Source organism: Dermacentor andersoni, chromosome 1 (genome assembly GCF_023375885.2).
Source record: "Dermacentor andersoni chromosome 1, qqDerAnde1_hic_scaffold, whole genome shotgun sequence".
NCBI classification, from domain to species: Eukaryota; Metazoa; Arthropoda; class Arachnida; order Ixodida; family Ixodidae; genus Dermacentor; species Dermacentor andersoni.
The window spans coordinates 78879769-78897418 of NC_092814.1; the positions used below are offsets into that span (position 1 = coordinate 78879769).

The 17650-nt window shown below is 47.0% G+C and overlaps 2 protein-coding genes across 3 annotated transcripts in view; one reads left to right on the forward strand and one right to left on the reverse strand.

Moving 5' to 3' along the window:
- Positions 1–13771, forward strand: part of Lgr1 (Leucine-rich repeat-containing G protein-coupled receptor 1) — a 272908-nt gene extending 259137 nt beyond the window's left edge. The window contains exon 13 of the mRNA XM_072287532.1: positions 857–13771. Coding sequence (XP_072143633.1) covers positions 857–1716 — 860 coding nt within the window. The 3' untranslated portion in view covers positions 1717–13771. The remainder of the gene's footprint in view (positions 1–856) is intronic.
- A 90-nt stretch (positions 13772–13861) lies between these two features.
- LOC126544056 (E3 ubiquitin-protein ligase RNF31-like) overlaps positions 13862–17650 on the reverse strand; it is a 93572-nt gene continuing 89783 nt past the window's right edge. For both annotated transcript variants that reach the window (XM_055061629.2, XM_050191256.3), the window contains one exon: positions 13862–14013. In XM_055061629.2, the coding sequence (XP_054917604.2) occupies positions 13981–14013 (33 nt within the window). In that variant the 3' untranslated portion in view covers positions 13862–13980. The remainder of the gene's footprint in view (positions 14014–17650) is intronic.

A 17650-nucleotide genomic window follows, 5' to 3' on the forward strand; every position in this document is an offset into this window, starting at 1 on the left:
TGGGAAAAAAATAGCTTTCACTGCTGTCCTAATAACCTGCTCATCGCGTATGTAGGCCCGTTAGGCCATATATAGGAGGTCTTAATTTTTATATATGAGAGAAATAGAGAGAGGGCGTAATATAAGGAAGGCAGGGATATTAACCAATCAAGAGTGGTTGGCTACCCTACGCTAGGGGAAGGGAGAAAGGGAAGAAAGAGAAGGAGAAGAGAGAGAAGGGAGAGAAGGGAGAGAGAAGGTACAGAGAGTGCACGGACAGTACTTGAGTTAAAGCCACTCGCGCAAACCAGACGTTCTGAGAAAGCACAAAAGTGCCTTCACGGCCTTCTGAGCCGATAATCGGTGTGGACTTGTGCTCTAGTTCTATCTGTTCACTCAGAGGACGATCACCTAATTTCCTCAATGTGTTTGACAAAGATTGTCGTTGCGCTTGAAATTGAGGACGTGGCACAATAAGTGGTCAATGTTCTCCTCGCATCCGCAAACATCACACGCAGGACTATCAGCAAATTCCAATTAGTGTTGAGTAGACATTCGTGAAGGCAACTCCAAGCTACAACCGACACAAAACAGACGTTTCGCGTCGGTACAGTCAGGCCGGAGCTCCGAGTTGCAGTAAAAGGTTTAGTCTGTGCAGCCTTGTGCGCCTTGTATGTGCGGTGTGCCACACTGCTAAGGAGAGCGTGCGTGCTAGAATGCGAAGTTGTCTCGCAGCGTCGGTCCGAGGCACTGACTAAAGTAGTGGTTAGCGTAGCCCTCTTTGCGTCGTCATATTCTGTGCCATTTCTGTTCCAGCGCTATTTAAGTAATGTTTATTCGCTGTCGCTGTACGATGCGCACGTTTCGTTGAACGCAGGTGCCGGCTGCAAAGTGGCGGGATTCCTGACTGTGTTCGCGTCCGAGCTTTCAATCTACACGCTCACAGTGATCACCCTCGAGCGCTGGTACGCCATCACGTACGCCGTGCATCTGAACAGGAGGCTACGACTGCGCACCGCCGCGCGTATCATGGCGTGCGGCTGGGTCTACGCGCTGCTGGCGGCCTCCCTGCCACTCCTCGGCATCAGCAGCTACAGCAAGACGTCCATATGTCTGCCCATGGAGAACAGCACGGTTGCTGACCTGCTCTACCTTCTCACCCTGCTGTCGATGAACGGCCTCGCCTTCCTGCTCATATGCGCCTGCTACGCCAAGATGTACTTGGCCATATCGGGTCAGCGACCACGTTCCCACTGCGGCAACAAGGACACGTCAGTGGCCAAGCGCATGGCCATGCTCGTATTCACTGATTTCGCCTGCTGGGCGCCCATCGCTTTTTTCGGACTAACCGCAGTGGCCGGCTACCCGCTCATCGATGTGCCAAAGTCCAAGATCCTGCTTGTCTTCTTCTACCCCCTCAACTCGTGCGCCAACCCGTTCCTCTACGCCATCCTGACCAAGCAGTACCGGCGCGACCTGTCGGCGCTGCTGTCCACGCGGGGCGTTTGCACGCGCCGCATGCTCAAGTACACCTCGTCCTGGCATACGACGCCCACCAATCGCCTGCTGCGCAACAAGGACAACAGCAGCACGTCGCGCCAGACCACCGAGCTGTCGAACCGCACACAGAAGGGCTCACCGCACCCAATCAAGAACAACTTCACCAAGCTGGGCCTGCACGAGGAGTTCCTGCGACGCCAGAGCCTGCTGTGCGAGCACCTCGATACTCCCATTTGACTCCGAGCGACAGCAGCTCCCGCCCACTCATCACGCCGCCGCCACCGGGCCACGGACCACCGGCCAGAACTGCTCGGCAAGGTGCCGTCTTGTTTCACGGTGGACTCGTTCTTCGAGGCGCCGAGTGCCGACAGCGAAAGTACGGGAGCCACGTGCGCACGAGCCTCGTCGAGAGCTTGGCATAGAACGATGTAAACGATGCAGGCGGCCGCACTAATTGTGTTTGCTTCGGGGCAGAAGCATCTGCCAAAGAAAGCAAAAGTAATTTGCTTCAAAGCATCCTTTCAGCTGTTCCGACACTGTGCGAATTAGCGCAGGCTGGTATAGTTCACAGCTGCCATGAAGCAAAGACAACTCATTTTTTTCTCATCGTAAGCACACTGAGGTTTGTCAATATTCATGGGTTATGCGCATTTTGTTCGAGAGTACCGAAGCTTTGGCTGCCATTACTTGCATGTGCAAGATCGCTGGTTGAACGTGATGTGCTCTTACGTGACAGTGTTTTTTTAGAGCGCAGATCTTAGGTGCCCGTTCCTGCGGCGAGCGTCGGCGTCGGTGGCGTAACCGAGCGAACGAGCACAGCGAAAGGTGAAAGAGCGAACGCGGAGCGGGAGATGAAAGACGCGAGCCTCGAACGGCGGAGACCAATGAGAGTGGGCCCTTCAGTGACGTGCGCGTGGGAAAGTGGTGTCATGCGGAGCCGCCCGACCGCTCGATGCGTAATCGTATCTGGTCTCAGCCGGACCACTCATTTCATGCTATCGTCTACTTGCGTCAGCTCTTGCTCGCGTCGGCTCTTACTCGCGCTTCTTTGGTTTGCGTGGTTTGGTCTCGTTCGCGCTTGTTTCAGTTGCCACAGTTTGAGATTGTTTTGTAATCTGATTGTATGCGTGACACGAATTACGCCACGAAGCACCAGCGATTACACTGTAACATTCGACGAGTCATGTATAAAAGTCGGTGCGCTTGACGCGCAGGTCAGACTTTCGACGACTGCCGACTCTGCTACATGTCTCTCTCAAATTCTTTGCCTAAATATATCGCGAAACGAAAACAAGTATAGAGCTGCGCTCAAATTTCGCATTAGGGAGTATGGCAACCATCGGTGCATTCTTTTTCGTCCATTTCTACTACTAGAGCACGCACCCTTAAACTAAATTGGAAGGGTCAAAGGCTGCAGGAAACGTTAAGACTGCAATATGCCAGTTCTCGCTTGGAATTTTTCGCAGCGTGGTCTCGTTTCCGGTGGTTTTATAGTCATGCTACTACATTTAGTTCTCTTTACTCATGACCTCAGAAACCACCGACGAACGCGCCGCCTTGAAATTGCGTTTGGCAATAACATTCAACTCATGTCATACCAATTGTACAGTCGGCCAAAAAGAAAACCCGATTAAAACTGCAGGTTGCAAGCTGCATTGTCACGCTATGTCTACGCTATATGGTCACCAGGGCCGTTAGCAAATTCTTGTTCGTTGGAGAAGCAAGGGGCCCTACAAAATTCACTTGGACGTCACTTCGTCTATCAAGCAAAGTTCTGGTATGTGTAGACACAAAGAGAATATTGCACTCTAGTGCACAAATTGTTTTATAAATACGAGCTCTGAATTTTACCACCAGCCGTATAGCAACCGCGTCTCAATATGAGCGACAGCACTTTTTTTTCGCACTTACAGCGCGCCTCCAAAGCTGTCACTTGGTGCTTGTGTGCGCAGCTCACTAAGAAGAAAAGTCCCCTTGTCGAAACGTTGGCTCCTGCTTTCACCTTGTTCCCGTTTTGCTCATCGTCTTGAATTTCCATCTCCCGCCTTCCCCGTGTTTTCCCCAGCTCACTAAAAAGCAGTAGTCAAAGCTGCCTTCTCCACTACAAGTGAACTTGAGAGAAGCCTGCTTCCACACATTTCTCTCGAATAACAGGCGATTGCGCGAAAAGAGGAAGCATTTGTGAGTGTGTGTAACCGAGCACGTTTCTATGGCAACGATCAGCCACAGTTGAAACTGAATCCTCTAGTTTCTGAGACAAATGCACAACAAATCCCATCAGGACATCGGACACCGGCATACGAGAAGAAAATCGGATGCGCCGCGACGCAACATGAGGTGCGCGCGACACAAACTGAATGTCGATGCCGATAATTGCAGCGTTGGAAAACCGGGTAGTCATGTGACAAGTTGGGAGCAGCCAGTGCTGGTGAAACAATACAAACAACGACATTCGCATATGTATGCAAATCCGAGCAACTCATACATGTGACAGCAAAACTGTATAAGGGGTTTCTCACACCTTTTCTAAGGTTCTGCCTCTACTCTACCCGAAATTTACCCAAGACTTTGAGAGACCCAATCCGGTGCAATTATTTTGTTATAGCCGAGTCTTTTCACTTACAAAAAGTAAATTCTGGAGTTTTACGTGCCAAAACTACGATCTCATTATGAGACACGCCGTAGTGGGAGACTGCGGGTCAATTTTGACCACCTGGGGTTCTTTAACGTGCACCGCAATGCACGGTACACGAGCGTTTTTGCACTCCGTCCCATCGGAATGCGGCCGCCACGGCCAGGATCGCACTCGCGACCTCGCGCTCGGCAGCGCAACGCCGTGGCCACCGAGCTATCGCGGCGAGTTCCACGTTTTTTCAAACGTTTCAGCACATCCGCGCTCAGTACAGTTCTATACTCTCCGTTAAATCCGACGCATGTTCCTCTATGCTGCACCGGCTCTACTTCGCGAGTGCCTCCTCGATAACGACCACACCGCCGCCGCCCGAAAACCGGTGTGGAACTCCCTTATGCACTGCAGTAGCGTACGCATTTGCGCCGGTTCGTTCACGACTTGAGTGGGAACAGCGCAAAATAACAGGACGCGAGAAAAGGACAGACAACAGCGCAGTATATAATCTGTCGTTTTCTCATGTCCTGTTATTTTGCGCTGTTTTCGCTCAAGTCCATTACGCAATTTCGCCGTAGAATACGCGTGGCTGTAGCCTATAACACTTTAGGCTGAGATTACAGTAACAAACTCCACAATACTTTTGGCCGACTGTACATTCTGCTCAGCTTGTAGTCGAAACGCTTCGTTCTTGCGTCTCTCAAGCTAAGTTTTCTATGTGTAGGCCCGCATGAAAAGCACCTACAATTTTTGTAATAATCTCCAACAGGTTCAGCAATAATAAGTAAAGGCCGTCGCGTATTACATGTCGTCCTGACAATCGACACTTCCAACATGCGAGAGTTCTCACAGGTGGAGGCTTTCAAGCTATGTGCGTGGATCGTGCCGGACTTAAATCAGTACGCTAATATCGAAGTTGCTTATACTTTCTCTTAAACGACCGTGGGTCAAATATTGTTTCCTGTAAATGTGTTTATTGAGTTCATTAGTACGACGAGCCCCGTGGTGGTTAGGGATAAGCTTGCCCTCCCATTTCTTTCCATTTTTTTCTACTTTCTGTGCGCAGTAAGGGGTAAAAGATGCAAGAGCAAAAGAGATAAGAAAGCGTGGGAGGATCTCGAAGTCTTTTCAGATTACTTCCAGTGCACCTAATTTTCCGACTTCCTGTTCCAGTTTTGCAGGAAAATATTCATTGGGTCACATCATAGGAGTAGGGTGTGGTTGGCTGCAGGTGGACGCGAGACTTAACGGCAATTGAGGCACTTCAGCGTCGTGGCACTCCATAGGCTATAGTGTAGATGACGTAGCCTTCTCGTCATACTTATGCTACCATTCCAGTAAGAAAACTGAAAGCATACTTTTCATGGAGAATAATAAACTTTTTTTTTGCACTGTGAAGGTAGAAATTGACGCTTAGCCGGCGCTAATGGAAACTGCATCTTAGCCTTGGGCTGCTAAAAGCAGTACCTGCGGCCAACGCCACGTGGAATTCCTTTAGACAGGTGAATCAAGCGTCCAACGTTGTAGGCGCGCTTTGCCATAGTGCGTTCAGTAATGCAGGCAGCCCGTTTCAGAGAACAAAGCAATTTCGCTACATCTTCGAGAACTATTTTCATTTTTATTCGTACTTCACATCAGCCAGAATTCAAAGATGTAATTGTCACCTAAGTACGGTAACCAATTCGCGTTCTTTTTACGTCACCAAAAAAAAAGCGATTGTAGCGCAACTACTACGTTTTTCTAAGGTTTCAAAGGTTACAGCCAATGCAAATCAAGAATAGTTGAAAGAAAGTCTACTTATCTTTTTTCTGTGTATCCCGTGCAGCCAGCAGCCTTCAGCCTCTTCCCTACACTCCCCTCTACCACTTATATTCTTTTCTCTTTCGCCGTGGTGTAACCTCGCATATAGCGGATTAGATTGAAGAAAGGCTTATCGTACGTTCTCATGATATTCTCCAGTCAGAGCAAGACGAAGGCACACATTATAAACTGCCTGACCACTAGGCACGTTATGCCCGCCGGGTCTTTGTTACCTTCCGCTGCGCGCCCAGCGACGCATGCGCCAAATGGCGGCCCGGGCTGGGCGACGCTGTCCGCGCGAATTCAACAAGCGAAAGAAAAGCAAGCAAGCGTGCATCCCGCACACGAGTCGTTACCGCGCTTCCATGCGCAGAAACGCTGTGCCAGCACCCGACGTCACACATTTCAGTCGGACCTCTAGGCCACTCAGCATAAAATGCGTCTGCTGTGCCTCGCGGGGGTCCGGTGTCTTTCGCCTAAGATGTTTCCGCTGAAGTGTATTATATAACATATGTACGCGGTACTGTGTGTATATGTATATCAATGTTTGTGAGCAGCACGGGGCTGTGATAGGGACGTTCTATAAGGCCACGTGAAGCTATGAGAAAATATTGCACCTCTTGTCAAAACAGTTGCGGATAGTAGAAACAAACAAACAAAAGATAGGCATTGACGTGACAAATATTTCGCCTCGGTGATTGCCGTTTGCCTGTTTGTTCGAGAGAAGGGCACATGAGTAAGAATGTGCAGTGTCAGAATAATCTCGACTTTTTTTTCCCCTTATTTTATTGCCAAACTCGGGGCCATATCGAAAGACTTATTCTCTGCCTTAACACGAACATCTATTTCATACTTAAATTCTGGGAATTTCCGTGCCAAAACCACAATCTGGTTATGCGGCACGCCGCAGCGAGGGTCTCCGGATTAAATTTGACCACCTGGGAATCTAATGCACGGGACACGCGCGCTTTTGCATTTCGCTGCCATCGAAATCCGGCCGCCGCGGCCGGGATTTGATCTCGCCATTCCGTGCTTGGCAGCGAAACAACCCAGCCGCTAAGCCACCACGATGGGTAACAGGAATTGAACGCCCGCTAATATACACAGTGTACTAAGCTTATAATGCAAGAGCGTTAACACAACTTACTACAGATGAGCCTATCACAGTGTACCAAGTTTCTCATTCAGTTACGAGTTTTTGCCGCACGTGTCGTAAAGGTTGTCTGCAATGGTGCATGGACCAAAAAAAAAGCATTAGGGCTGTATTCTTGGGTGAGTTACAGTAAATTCATGTCGTGCAAGTTGCTGGGCGCACATAAATGAATAAGAAAGCGAACACACTCCCGTTAGTATTGCACAAACTCAATTAAAGCGCACTGCGAGCACCTGTCAGATTATCTACCTTTTCTAACGGCCTTGCGCTTTGTTCCGACCCCAATAGTTGCCACTCGACGCTCAAGGTTCCGGAAGAGGAAGTCTGACACGCGCGATGCGAAGCGGAGCGAAGCACAAGAGTGTGACGTCGATTCAGGGCTCGAGCAGAGCACGTCGGATAGACTGCGTCAGTGATGCGACATTGGAAGTTTCTTTTGCAAGCATAAAGGTGTATTTCAAAACTGGGATGCTCAAAAACAATATCTGCAAGCGCGATCCACGTAAATTGTATATAGCAAGATAAACACGAGAAAGAAAACGAACTTGCAAAGAGCGAATGACGAACATTTGCTAAAAAGAAAGCGGTCGGACCAGACTTGGACCTAGCGAAACAATTTGGTACACCAGGCGTCCGCCGCTGTGAGGCGCGTACACCCGTGAGCAAAAGTATACGGACCACAGGGTCGCCGAAAAAAGTAGAATTTCTACGTTATTAACACGCGTAAGCGGAAACTGACGACTGCATTAGAAAATTCGTAATGCCAAGTTTGCACTGCAGTCTTTAATTTCTAGTTGCGTTCACAGACAGAGAAGAAAGCGAGTTTTATCGCGTAATCCCTGGCCCGTATAATTTTGTCACGGGTGTACATTTTGACAGAAGAATCACTACACTAACCAGAAGGTCTCCTAAAGGACCAATTTTACTTCGTAAATGCCTGCAGGATTGCGCTGTAAAGTAACACCATGCTCGGTGCCGGTGCCAAAGCTCTCAATCCCAGGTTTCTACCGCAGCACAGTTCTACATACATATCGCGCACCGACACCAAACAACAAGATAGTTTTTTTTTTCCGTTCGCAGCGCCAAAGTTGCGGATCTAATGTGTTGCCTCTTTATTCAGAACAGAACGCTTTAACTCTGTTCTTGGCAAACTTCTAAACAGCAAACGGACAAAAACATTTTCCGGAAATTAAAAAAAAAAATCTGAAAGTTCAAAATTATGCAGAGGTCTTCCATTTGCGTGCGCAGAAGGTCCATGACAGAAATTAATCTCAATTAAGACGCCGCGCAGGCTTTCTCCAAGGAAACCTCGTAGTATTTTATTGGTGCGCGGAAAGCAAATTACTGCGCACACACACACTTGGCTTCCCTCTGCCCTTCAGGAAGAAAATACCCGGTGGTCTGCCTTCAAGCGCAAATCGTCTTGTTGTGAATCATCAATTTCATCGCTGAAACATTTAAGGCGAGATGTGGGCCGGAAAAGTTACGTTTTTCTTTAAATATATATATATATATATATATATATATATATATATATATATATATGTCCTCGCGTAAGCGCAAGCGAGCACTACCAGTGGCTAAGCCGGCATCCGCTCATTCTTCAAATTTCCACCAGTATCGCTGAAGCGAAAGCCTGGCTTCCGGTTTATGAGAAGCTGGCAGGCGAATAGCTGTTGTCTCGTTGTGTTCTCGTCAAAGCACAAAACGCGGCTGAGTCTGAACAACACGATTCAGTAGCTCTGCGCCCCCAAAAAATATTCTGTATGGCTGCCGAAGTAGCCATACTTTGCTTCAAGAAAGACCACGAAAGATTTGAGGGCGCTCTACTGAAGTTGGCCGTCCTCCAACTCGGCAGTTGATCGCTCTGATCAACCAGAGAGATCAGAGAAGAATTAAAAGAATATCTGGAAAAACGACAGCTGTAGCTAAATTTCGTCGTCGCAGGGCCGCAATGAAAGAGCGCCTTGAAGAGGACGCTCGCAAGGGTTCTGAGGGTTCTGATTACTACCTACGCAGCAGGCGAATTTTGAAGTGATTCACTTCTCTTGGAAAAACTGGTCTGCATTCCAGCCAAACTTCATGCAATTTGATCACCTGAAATAGCAATAAGCATTTTAGAAACTTTCAATCTAATTTTTCTCCTTTTTCAGTTTTAGGCTTTTTTTTTTTTTGCATATGCACAAAAATTAATGTGCTTAATGTTATTGTGCTTAGCTTAACATGACTCATTTATCAGCCAACTTTTGCATGCACATGCACAAGGACATGTAAAACACAAATATCTCGATCAAATTGTAATGAAAAACAATTTTGGTCATGCGCATTTTAGGTAACTCACCAAAGTTCTCAATAATACTTGAAATTAAATATTTTTTTAAATGTTAACATTAAAGGAAAATTAATATTTGAGCTTATTTTCAATCTTTCATACGAGCAATATAGGCTACATTGTAACACTCCTAAGCTAGGTACGAAGTCCAGATCCACTTCTAAGAGGCACAGAAAAATAACTGGATAATATATTACCAAACAAAGCATTCGAAAATAGTAGATTAAATTTCACATTTTGCATAAATTTCATCCAGATAGCTTTATACTAACGCAAATGGGTCTCTTATAAGCGCCTCCCTTAATTGCCAGATGTTTGCTTCAAGCCGCCATCCAGGTGATGCTACTCCTCACCCATACCAAGCCGTTGCAAACCGCAAATGGAGTATTTCACGTTTGGCGAGATTCCACATCCCTCTCGCGGCCGAACTCAGCTGTCCATTTCAGCGCAGCTGCGCTGTCATGCAGTAATCTGCATAAGCTTTGTCACATGGAAAAGACCTCTCATCGAAGACGCTGTTTCTTAAGTATCTGATGTTTTCCCGTGCCATGTCAGTGCGAGCGCTCAGGATCCCTCAACATCCGCGCACTCCGCGCAATGCCTGCGAATCGAGCTAGTCACGTTTAACCACGCTGACACTTTTTCGCACGCTCGCTTGAGCAAATGAGCATACGCCCGTTATCTATTTAACCACACACACAAAAAAAGAACGGCAACGCCATATGTGTGGCTTCTCTTGTGTTCAGTGACGCAACGTATAACATATTTAGCCCCAATCAAAGCAACGAAAGCTTGGTAAAGAATTACGAAACACAAGAAACATGAGGATTATAGAGAGGGACCGGAGTGCGCACACAGTCTGTGCCCAAGCTTGCAATTTTCGCAGCCTTATTCTCGTAAGTTCGCCTCTGTGTACACTCACCACATTTCGGAGCGTTACAAGGACAGCGAACACGTGCTTCCGAATGCGATATACTGGCAAATCTGGTATGCGTCTAACTTCAAACGTCAGTGAATCCTTGGAGGGGGCAGGTGACGGCCCAATTCTGCGCCTCACCACGCTTCGGTACAGGGGCTCGATTAATGAGGAGTTTTTACATTCACGTAATGGTTAGACTAAGTTTTCAGGCACTTTTAGGAAATTATTCGGAAGAGTCCTGCAAGGATATCCCCTTTAGACTGAACACTTTTCATGATTACAGTGGCTTCAATTTTAATTCGTAGCAGTTTTGCCAAAAAGAAAACGTGAAGTGCGAAAAAGAAAATATATTTCGGAGAACAGGACAGACAACTGCTATTCATCAGTTCGCTTTTGTACTTCGGCTCATGTAACAACTCTCGTTTCATGAGATAGGCCACGTGCGTGCTTACTCCGCGGGACACGTCCAAATTGGTCATTGAAAACAAGGTCACCCGAATGTCCTGCTCGCGTTGACGACTTATGCAGCTGTGCCGAGCGCGCGGATGGCAGATGAGTGCGAGACAGACGTATACATAAATAGCAAGAATGGTACATGTGTTGCCGTTGTGTTAACTTTGCTTCTTGATAACTAATCATTTCAACCTTGCTATCGGAATTTTAGCGGATATCATTCCGGTAGCATTCTAATGGGGCTAATAATTACTGTGCTCGCGAAGAGACCGAAAAGATTTGTTCGCGAGACGAGCTGTCAACTTCACGTGCTGAGGGAGAGACAGAGAAAAGGGGAAAGGCAGGGAGGTTAACCAGGGGGGATGATCCGGTTTGCTACCCTACCCTGGGGAAAGAGTGGAGAGGGAGGTCAAGTGATAACAAAGTAGAGATAAAGAAAGAAAGGAGCATAGACACACAATCACAATCGGTCACTGTCACCGCATACTGTCACCGCACAGCACAGCAAGACTTGCAGCACTATCAACATCTGTTCAGGCTACAGCCGCTAGTCCAATTCTGTTGCCCTTAAAAACTGCAACAGTGCCCTCGTCGCCCTTCACGTGCTGAAGTTTCCAGACAGACAACGTGTTGCGCGCTTATTTGTGCTGCTCACACATTCTCGCTGTCACACCTGTGATGCCAGCGCTGAAACTTATATGAAGTCGGTAAGAAAGAGCACTATGAGACTTTGGAGCATGAATATTACATTACAGGCAGTACGTATACAGTACAGTTAGGCGTCAGCTTAACTCTGAGCAAATAGCCCCTCTCTGTAGCCTAACGAGCGCGGGAAAGCGCAAGGCACGAACAGGAAGCTAACGAGATTACCGGTAGCGTGCTCCTAGCTGCGCAGTTTACGAAATGATTTCAATAGTGTCGAAAAAGAGAAATTTAGAGCGCCCGCATACCTCGTGCGGGGCTGCGCATATCGTAAGTTCCATCAGTTCACCTTTTTAATGCCCTTAAGGAAATAACATTGACTTTGACGGTGCATAGAAAGGTTTAACCGGAAATATTAAAAGGCGGACATAAAGCACTTCATTGGTGTTTGCTGGGAGTTAAGAGCGTGACCTAACTGAGCGAAGAAATCAAACTATGAGAAGTCGAGTCAATAAAAGACTACTGCTCATTCCTTCCAACAAGTTCAGTTGCACGGTAAAGCTATAGTATAAGCAAGTGTCATGCTGCCTGAATGTGGATATGAGAATGTTGTATCCGATTCGTTGCTGCTTTTGTACTTGAGTGTTGAAGCAGAAGAATACGGTTAGTCAAAGATAGTTTAGTAAAATTGAAGAGACATCTAAGAAAGAAAAAATAAGGGGAAGCTTCAACTGCGTGTCGGCAAGACTGCACGCATGTTTTGAAAAAGCTGCCTTGCAGCAGTCTTTTTTTCATTGTCTCGTTAATGCGGTTTCTTTCATTTGTTGGAATTGCTTGTTACAAAAATGAAAACCGAGCAAGCTCTGCGGGACTCCTGTCAAATGTTCTCTGTGGCTTTACGCTCGTACTCATTTGCCCTGATGCCGCACTTTTTCGTACATTATTTCATCTCATTCATATCATAACATATATCTTGTACATACGAGCCTGTATATTTTTGCGGTCTGCGTTGAAAGAGCGCTGTACTACTCCCAATCGACTGCGCCTCACAAATTCCGTGCAGTGGTATATGTTGTATAAGGGTGCCGTATGTTCAACCTGGAGGAAGAACACGCTAAGCCTCGTGTATCAACCCTCTATTCACTTTTCTTTCTCGCTCGTTCATACGCTGCTTGTTACGAAGATGCTTGCAGAGAAATCGTATTAAGAAATGTAATGAGAAGCACGGAGGAATATACCCATCATAAGGACATTATAACGCTAAAGACTTGTAGCGATCAGCAGCTGACCTGTATGTCGTGATCTGCGTTTCTACCCTACTGCACGGAACTGGCGAGGCGGAGTATATATAGTTAAAGCTTGGGCCTTCAGGAAACTAAAATTCTTTGTGCATAGCGTATTTTTGTTGTGCTTGAGCGAACAAAGTGAAGAGTCGCCGTCATAGTGGCTGCCTTCGGGTTCGTGTACGCGGATGCGGAGCCAGAATAGAGAAGCTTTAATCACACCAAAGGTGTGTGTGCTGCTCTTCGCGAGTCCGTGCTCACCACACGACGCCTTGCTCGAATAAGGCCGAGAAAAGGCACTATCACAGTAATCGTCCATTGAATAATTTCGGCCCAGCCCTCAAATATCCAGATATTGGAAAAAATGTCGTTCTCCCACTTTTCTACGGCAAGGAAAAAATATTGACACTACGCAACATCAAATAATGTAACTGTTGCGATGTGTAAGCTCCAGGCCATCACATGTGGTACAGCAGTATCACTTCGTAAGAGCTGTAACTCACGGGAGAACTTTGTAATTACTGTTACAAGCAAATCGCTGGCAAAATAAAGTTTTTAGAAAGTGTGTTTTTTTTTTCGCTTAAGATTGTGCTTATAGAATCGGTGAGCGTATGTTTGGTTCGACGCATCCTATGCGACAATTAATACAATGGTAACCACGTACAGTCGCGGTCAAATGTTTACGAGGCGCGGGATCAGCGAAAAAGCTAAAGATTTCCTAAACCTTGGCACGCACAGCTTGTATTTCAGCTTTTGCTACTTGTATAGTAGTGAACGCGACCAGCATAGCGCTGCGATAATTTACTGGCTGCATGCTAAACTTGGGCTGAGATTCGGCATCCTCGCGATACCCACATCGTGCACATTTTGACGACGACTGCACACTTTCTTTGCAAATTCGTTCATTTGGAAGCTTTCTTTAACCATCAGAGCGCAGCTGGCAAATCAGTGCTACTCTTCTCAGACATCGTGAATGGCTGCAAGGACAAGCTGCCTGTTTCATAGTTCCTTGTCTCTTCCGAATAATTTATTGATGTGTGTAACCAGAATACTTGCAATAAAGTATACGATTTGTGAGCGTACAGCTGAATGTCGTCTCATGTGTATCTGCAAGTATACGTCATGGCGGGAAAAAAAAGCGTGGCTAAAACCAATTATTCGATTTGCAGCAACATTCAGCATATATTTTTTATTCCGTTTCATTGAAAAGCGCGGCACACAGCAAATCACACATTCCAAGGCCATCACAGTTAGAAAAGCATTATTTGTGAGCTTGCCCTTTTTTCCAGCGATTTAAGGCGCAAGTGGCAGAACCTGGGCCACAACCTGAAAAGAAGAATAGCGTAAACTAAAAGATCGGTCTTATCACTACCATCCTCACATCTATATTCCGCGTGTACCAAGCATTATCTAATAGTGAGTTTTAGGTTAGGGTAACCAAATGTATTGTGGCCCCCTGGCGCTTGGGTACGACTGCGGTTTGACGTCTCGAAAAGCAAGGCGCACACACTCGCAGCGCCTTCAAGATATAGTCACAGTTGCGTTTGCATTTCTTGAAATATAAAACCAACCATGAAAAGCCAAATAACGAAATACTTTTTATAACAGATATTCAATTTACACGCCAGAGGGTCTGTGCCGAGAAGAAGCACAATGCATGTACGTGCGTGGGCTGCAACTGTAGCCGAGCAGAAGAAATCCAAAAGTCTATAGCGTCTGGTATGGTCGCTATACGTATGGTACAGCCATGGAGGAAGGAATGGGTTGGCTGCATACGTCCATTGTCATCGGCTTCCCTTGTGGTCGGCGGTTTGTCGCGCTCACTTTCCAGAGGAGGAGGACGACAACATCCACCACGAAATGACGGCGTCGCCGTGTTCCACGTGCAACAACACCTATTGTGCTTTCTTTGAAGGCTTGTCTTGGCTAGACTCGTCTCAGTACGCATCTCGGGAACCATTATGGCAAGAGCAAGGAGACGTCTTTGGGGCAGCGATGCGTATTACGAGCCAGCCTCCACAAGGACACAAGCACACGTCTGGTTCGGCGCATGCGCAGTTCTGCTGCCCCTATTTCTTGCGTATATACGCAAGCCGCTTGCAATCCCTCATCTAAAATTCTCTCATAATTGGTCCGATTCCTCCTGGGCTACCTGTTGCAGTCATCGTAAAGCATGTCATGAAACGACTCACACTGTTCGTGTGTACCACTTATCTCAAAGCACATGCCTACAGCGCTGTACTAATGGTTTACTACAGCCACGACGGGTGAGTGGCGGTACATTCAAATAGTACTATCTCATGTCACAAAGTCTATATGCCCTTTATCTCAGCCGATTAAATGGTTTTCGCAGGGCCGTGTGGCCTCACTGAAACATTCCATCCTATAAGCAAAGGCACACCGCCTATTAGTATGCTGACAGCAACATTCCTTTAAAAAAAATTAGATATGACAGCTTTTTTTTTTTTTTTTTTTTTTTTTTTTATTGCGATAAAGGCTTGCCCTTAAGGCATAATTCTTGGAGCGTATATGTGTATTATATGTGTGCTGTGAGGCCTGTGTTGTGTATGAATTGAAGCAGTGTTTTGTGGAATCTGTTGTCATGTATCCAGCGGTCATAGCTGGTTGTCACACTGTAGCGGAGGCCGGCTTGCAGTAGGAGACGCGAGCGTTCCGATTGTAAACCCGTACATGTCCATATTAGGTGGTATGCATCTGATTCCACCACAGGAATGGAGCAGTATGGACACGTAGCACCCAGTGGTAAATGCGACCAGTTCCACCTTGAGACAACAGCCGGTGTAAGGGCCACCCCGGCCCGAAGCCTCCTAAGCACAACTTCCTCCGCCCTAGTAAGATGAAGGGGGAGGGAGCAGACACACGGTGGGATAAGAGCGCGTGTGTCCTGCCGGAGAACATTTTTACGGGCTCGCAGCGAGTTACGGGGTTGGGGTGGGAGGGGAATAGGTGGAGGATCAGGATTAGGAGGACAGTGTGCCTGCTGGTCAGCAGCAATGTTGTGAGGGTTTGCTGAATGGCCTTGAATCCAGTGTACCTTGACGCAAGTAGCTGTCTTACTATTCATAGTGTGTATTCTCTCGCAGATTTCCATCGCCTTATCAACCTTCTTGAGTTCCTGAATAGCCGCTAAAGAATCAGTGAAGATATCTAGTTGCTTGATGGTAGGCAGCTTAGATGTCGCATCTTGCACAGCGTCGTGGATGGCTTGAAGTTCCATTACTAGAGCGCTGGCTTCCGTAGATAAATAGCGGTGGTGGCCGGTGATGAAATTATGCGTAGTACTCAGGAATGATGTCCTTCCGCCGTCTGGGAGAATGGCAGCATCCGTATAGACTTTGCAGGTGTTAACGCATGATGCATCGACTTTGTTGTGTTCGTCAATAATAAATGTTGTATCGCTGCGTCGTAACTTCGTTGGCTTATTAGTTGTGATGCTGGTGAATTCCCAGGGAGGCATTGGATAGGGCTGATTGTCAATCCGAGAGCCGCGGTGAAAATGAGCATGCAACGCAGCGACAGCCGGAATAAGCTGCTTTTTTATTTCACGTGCTTTTTCACGTTGCAAAATTAGCTCTGCAATTGTGTTGAGCTGGGCATGTTCCTGTAAGGTTGGTATCGGAGTGATGCGGGGCAGTGCTGTGATTGTGCGCATAGCATCGCGATTAATCGTCTCCAACTGTGCCAGCTATGCCAAAGTCAGCCGTTGAAATTGTGCTTGATATAAAATTCGTGGCTGCAAGACTGCACGCACCAACCGTCGAGCTACGTCAGTACGAGCTCCAGCTGCTTTTGCTGCAATGCGACGAATAAGGTGAAGTGTTTTTGTCGAACTCTGTCTGGTTTTACGGAGCCAGTGTGCACCACTGCCGGATTGGTGAATATCGAGACCCAGTATGCGGATCTCAGAAGCCTCAGGGATTGTCACTGCGCCGAGTCTAAATGTGAAGGGGTGCTGCGTGATTCTTGTGCGTCCTTTCTTGTTGGCCACCACAACATAGCTTGATTTTTGGGCGGAAATGTCCAATCCTGCTTTCCGAGCGTAGTTGTTCAGCACATCAAGGGCTTCTTGAAGCTGTTGAGTTTGTCTAGATAAATCTTTATGCACGGACCACAAAGTGACGTCATCCGCATAGATTAAGAACCTCACATCCGGAATCCGATGTAGTTGCCAGGCCAGAGGTATTAAAGCAACGTTGAAGAGAAGAGGAGCCAGAACCGAACCTTGTGGGACTCCTCTGTTCGATGTGAAGTATCCTTCTTGCCTTCCATCTACTCTAATCGCAAATGTGCGATTCTGAAGGAATGAGTAGATGAATCTTATCACCCGCGGTGGAAGTCCCAGGTCGATGAGGTTAGATATAATGATTTCATGGTCGATATTGTCATAAGCTTTCGTTATGTCTGTTGCTACTACCGTGCGCACAGCATGACTGTGTGGAGAAACCTGTAAAACATCGTCTGATAACATAGAAAGGCCGTCTTCAGTTCCCAAGTAAGAACGGAATCCAATTTGAGCAGGATGATATTTATCGTGGCGTTCAAGCCACCAGGAAACTCGTGTGGCCAGCATCTTTTCAGCGAGTTTGCAGACAGTTGAGGTTAGTGAAATTGGGCGTAAAGACTGCAGGCTATTTGGAGACTTTCCTGGTTTCGGAATCGCGACAACAATTGAATGCTTCCAATCAGGTGGAACGTTTCCAGTCTCCCATACTTTATTAATAGCCTGAAGAAGTGCGTCGAGAGCTGCTCCTTCCATGTTCTTGAAAACCTCATAAGGAATACCATCGGGACCAGGTGTTGTTCGTTGCTTCGAAGTTTCAATCGCCGCTATTAGTTCGGCCATGTTGAAAGGGCTGGATATTTGGGATTTAGAGGTTGTGGCAGACTCATCAATATCGGGGCAGTTTATAGGTGACGCTTGATCGTATTTCGGGAAAAACGC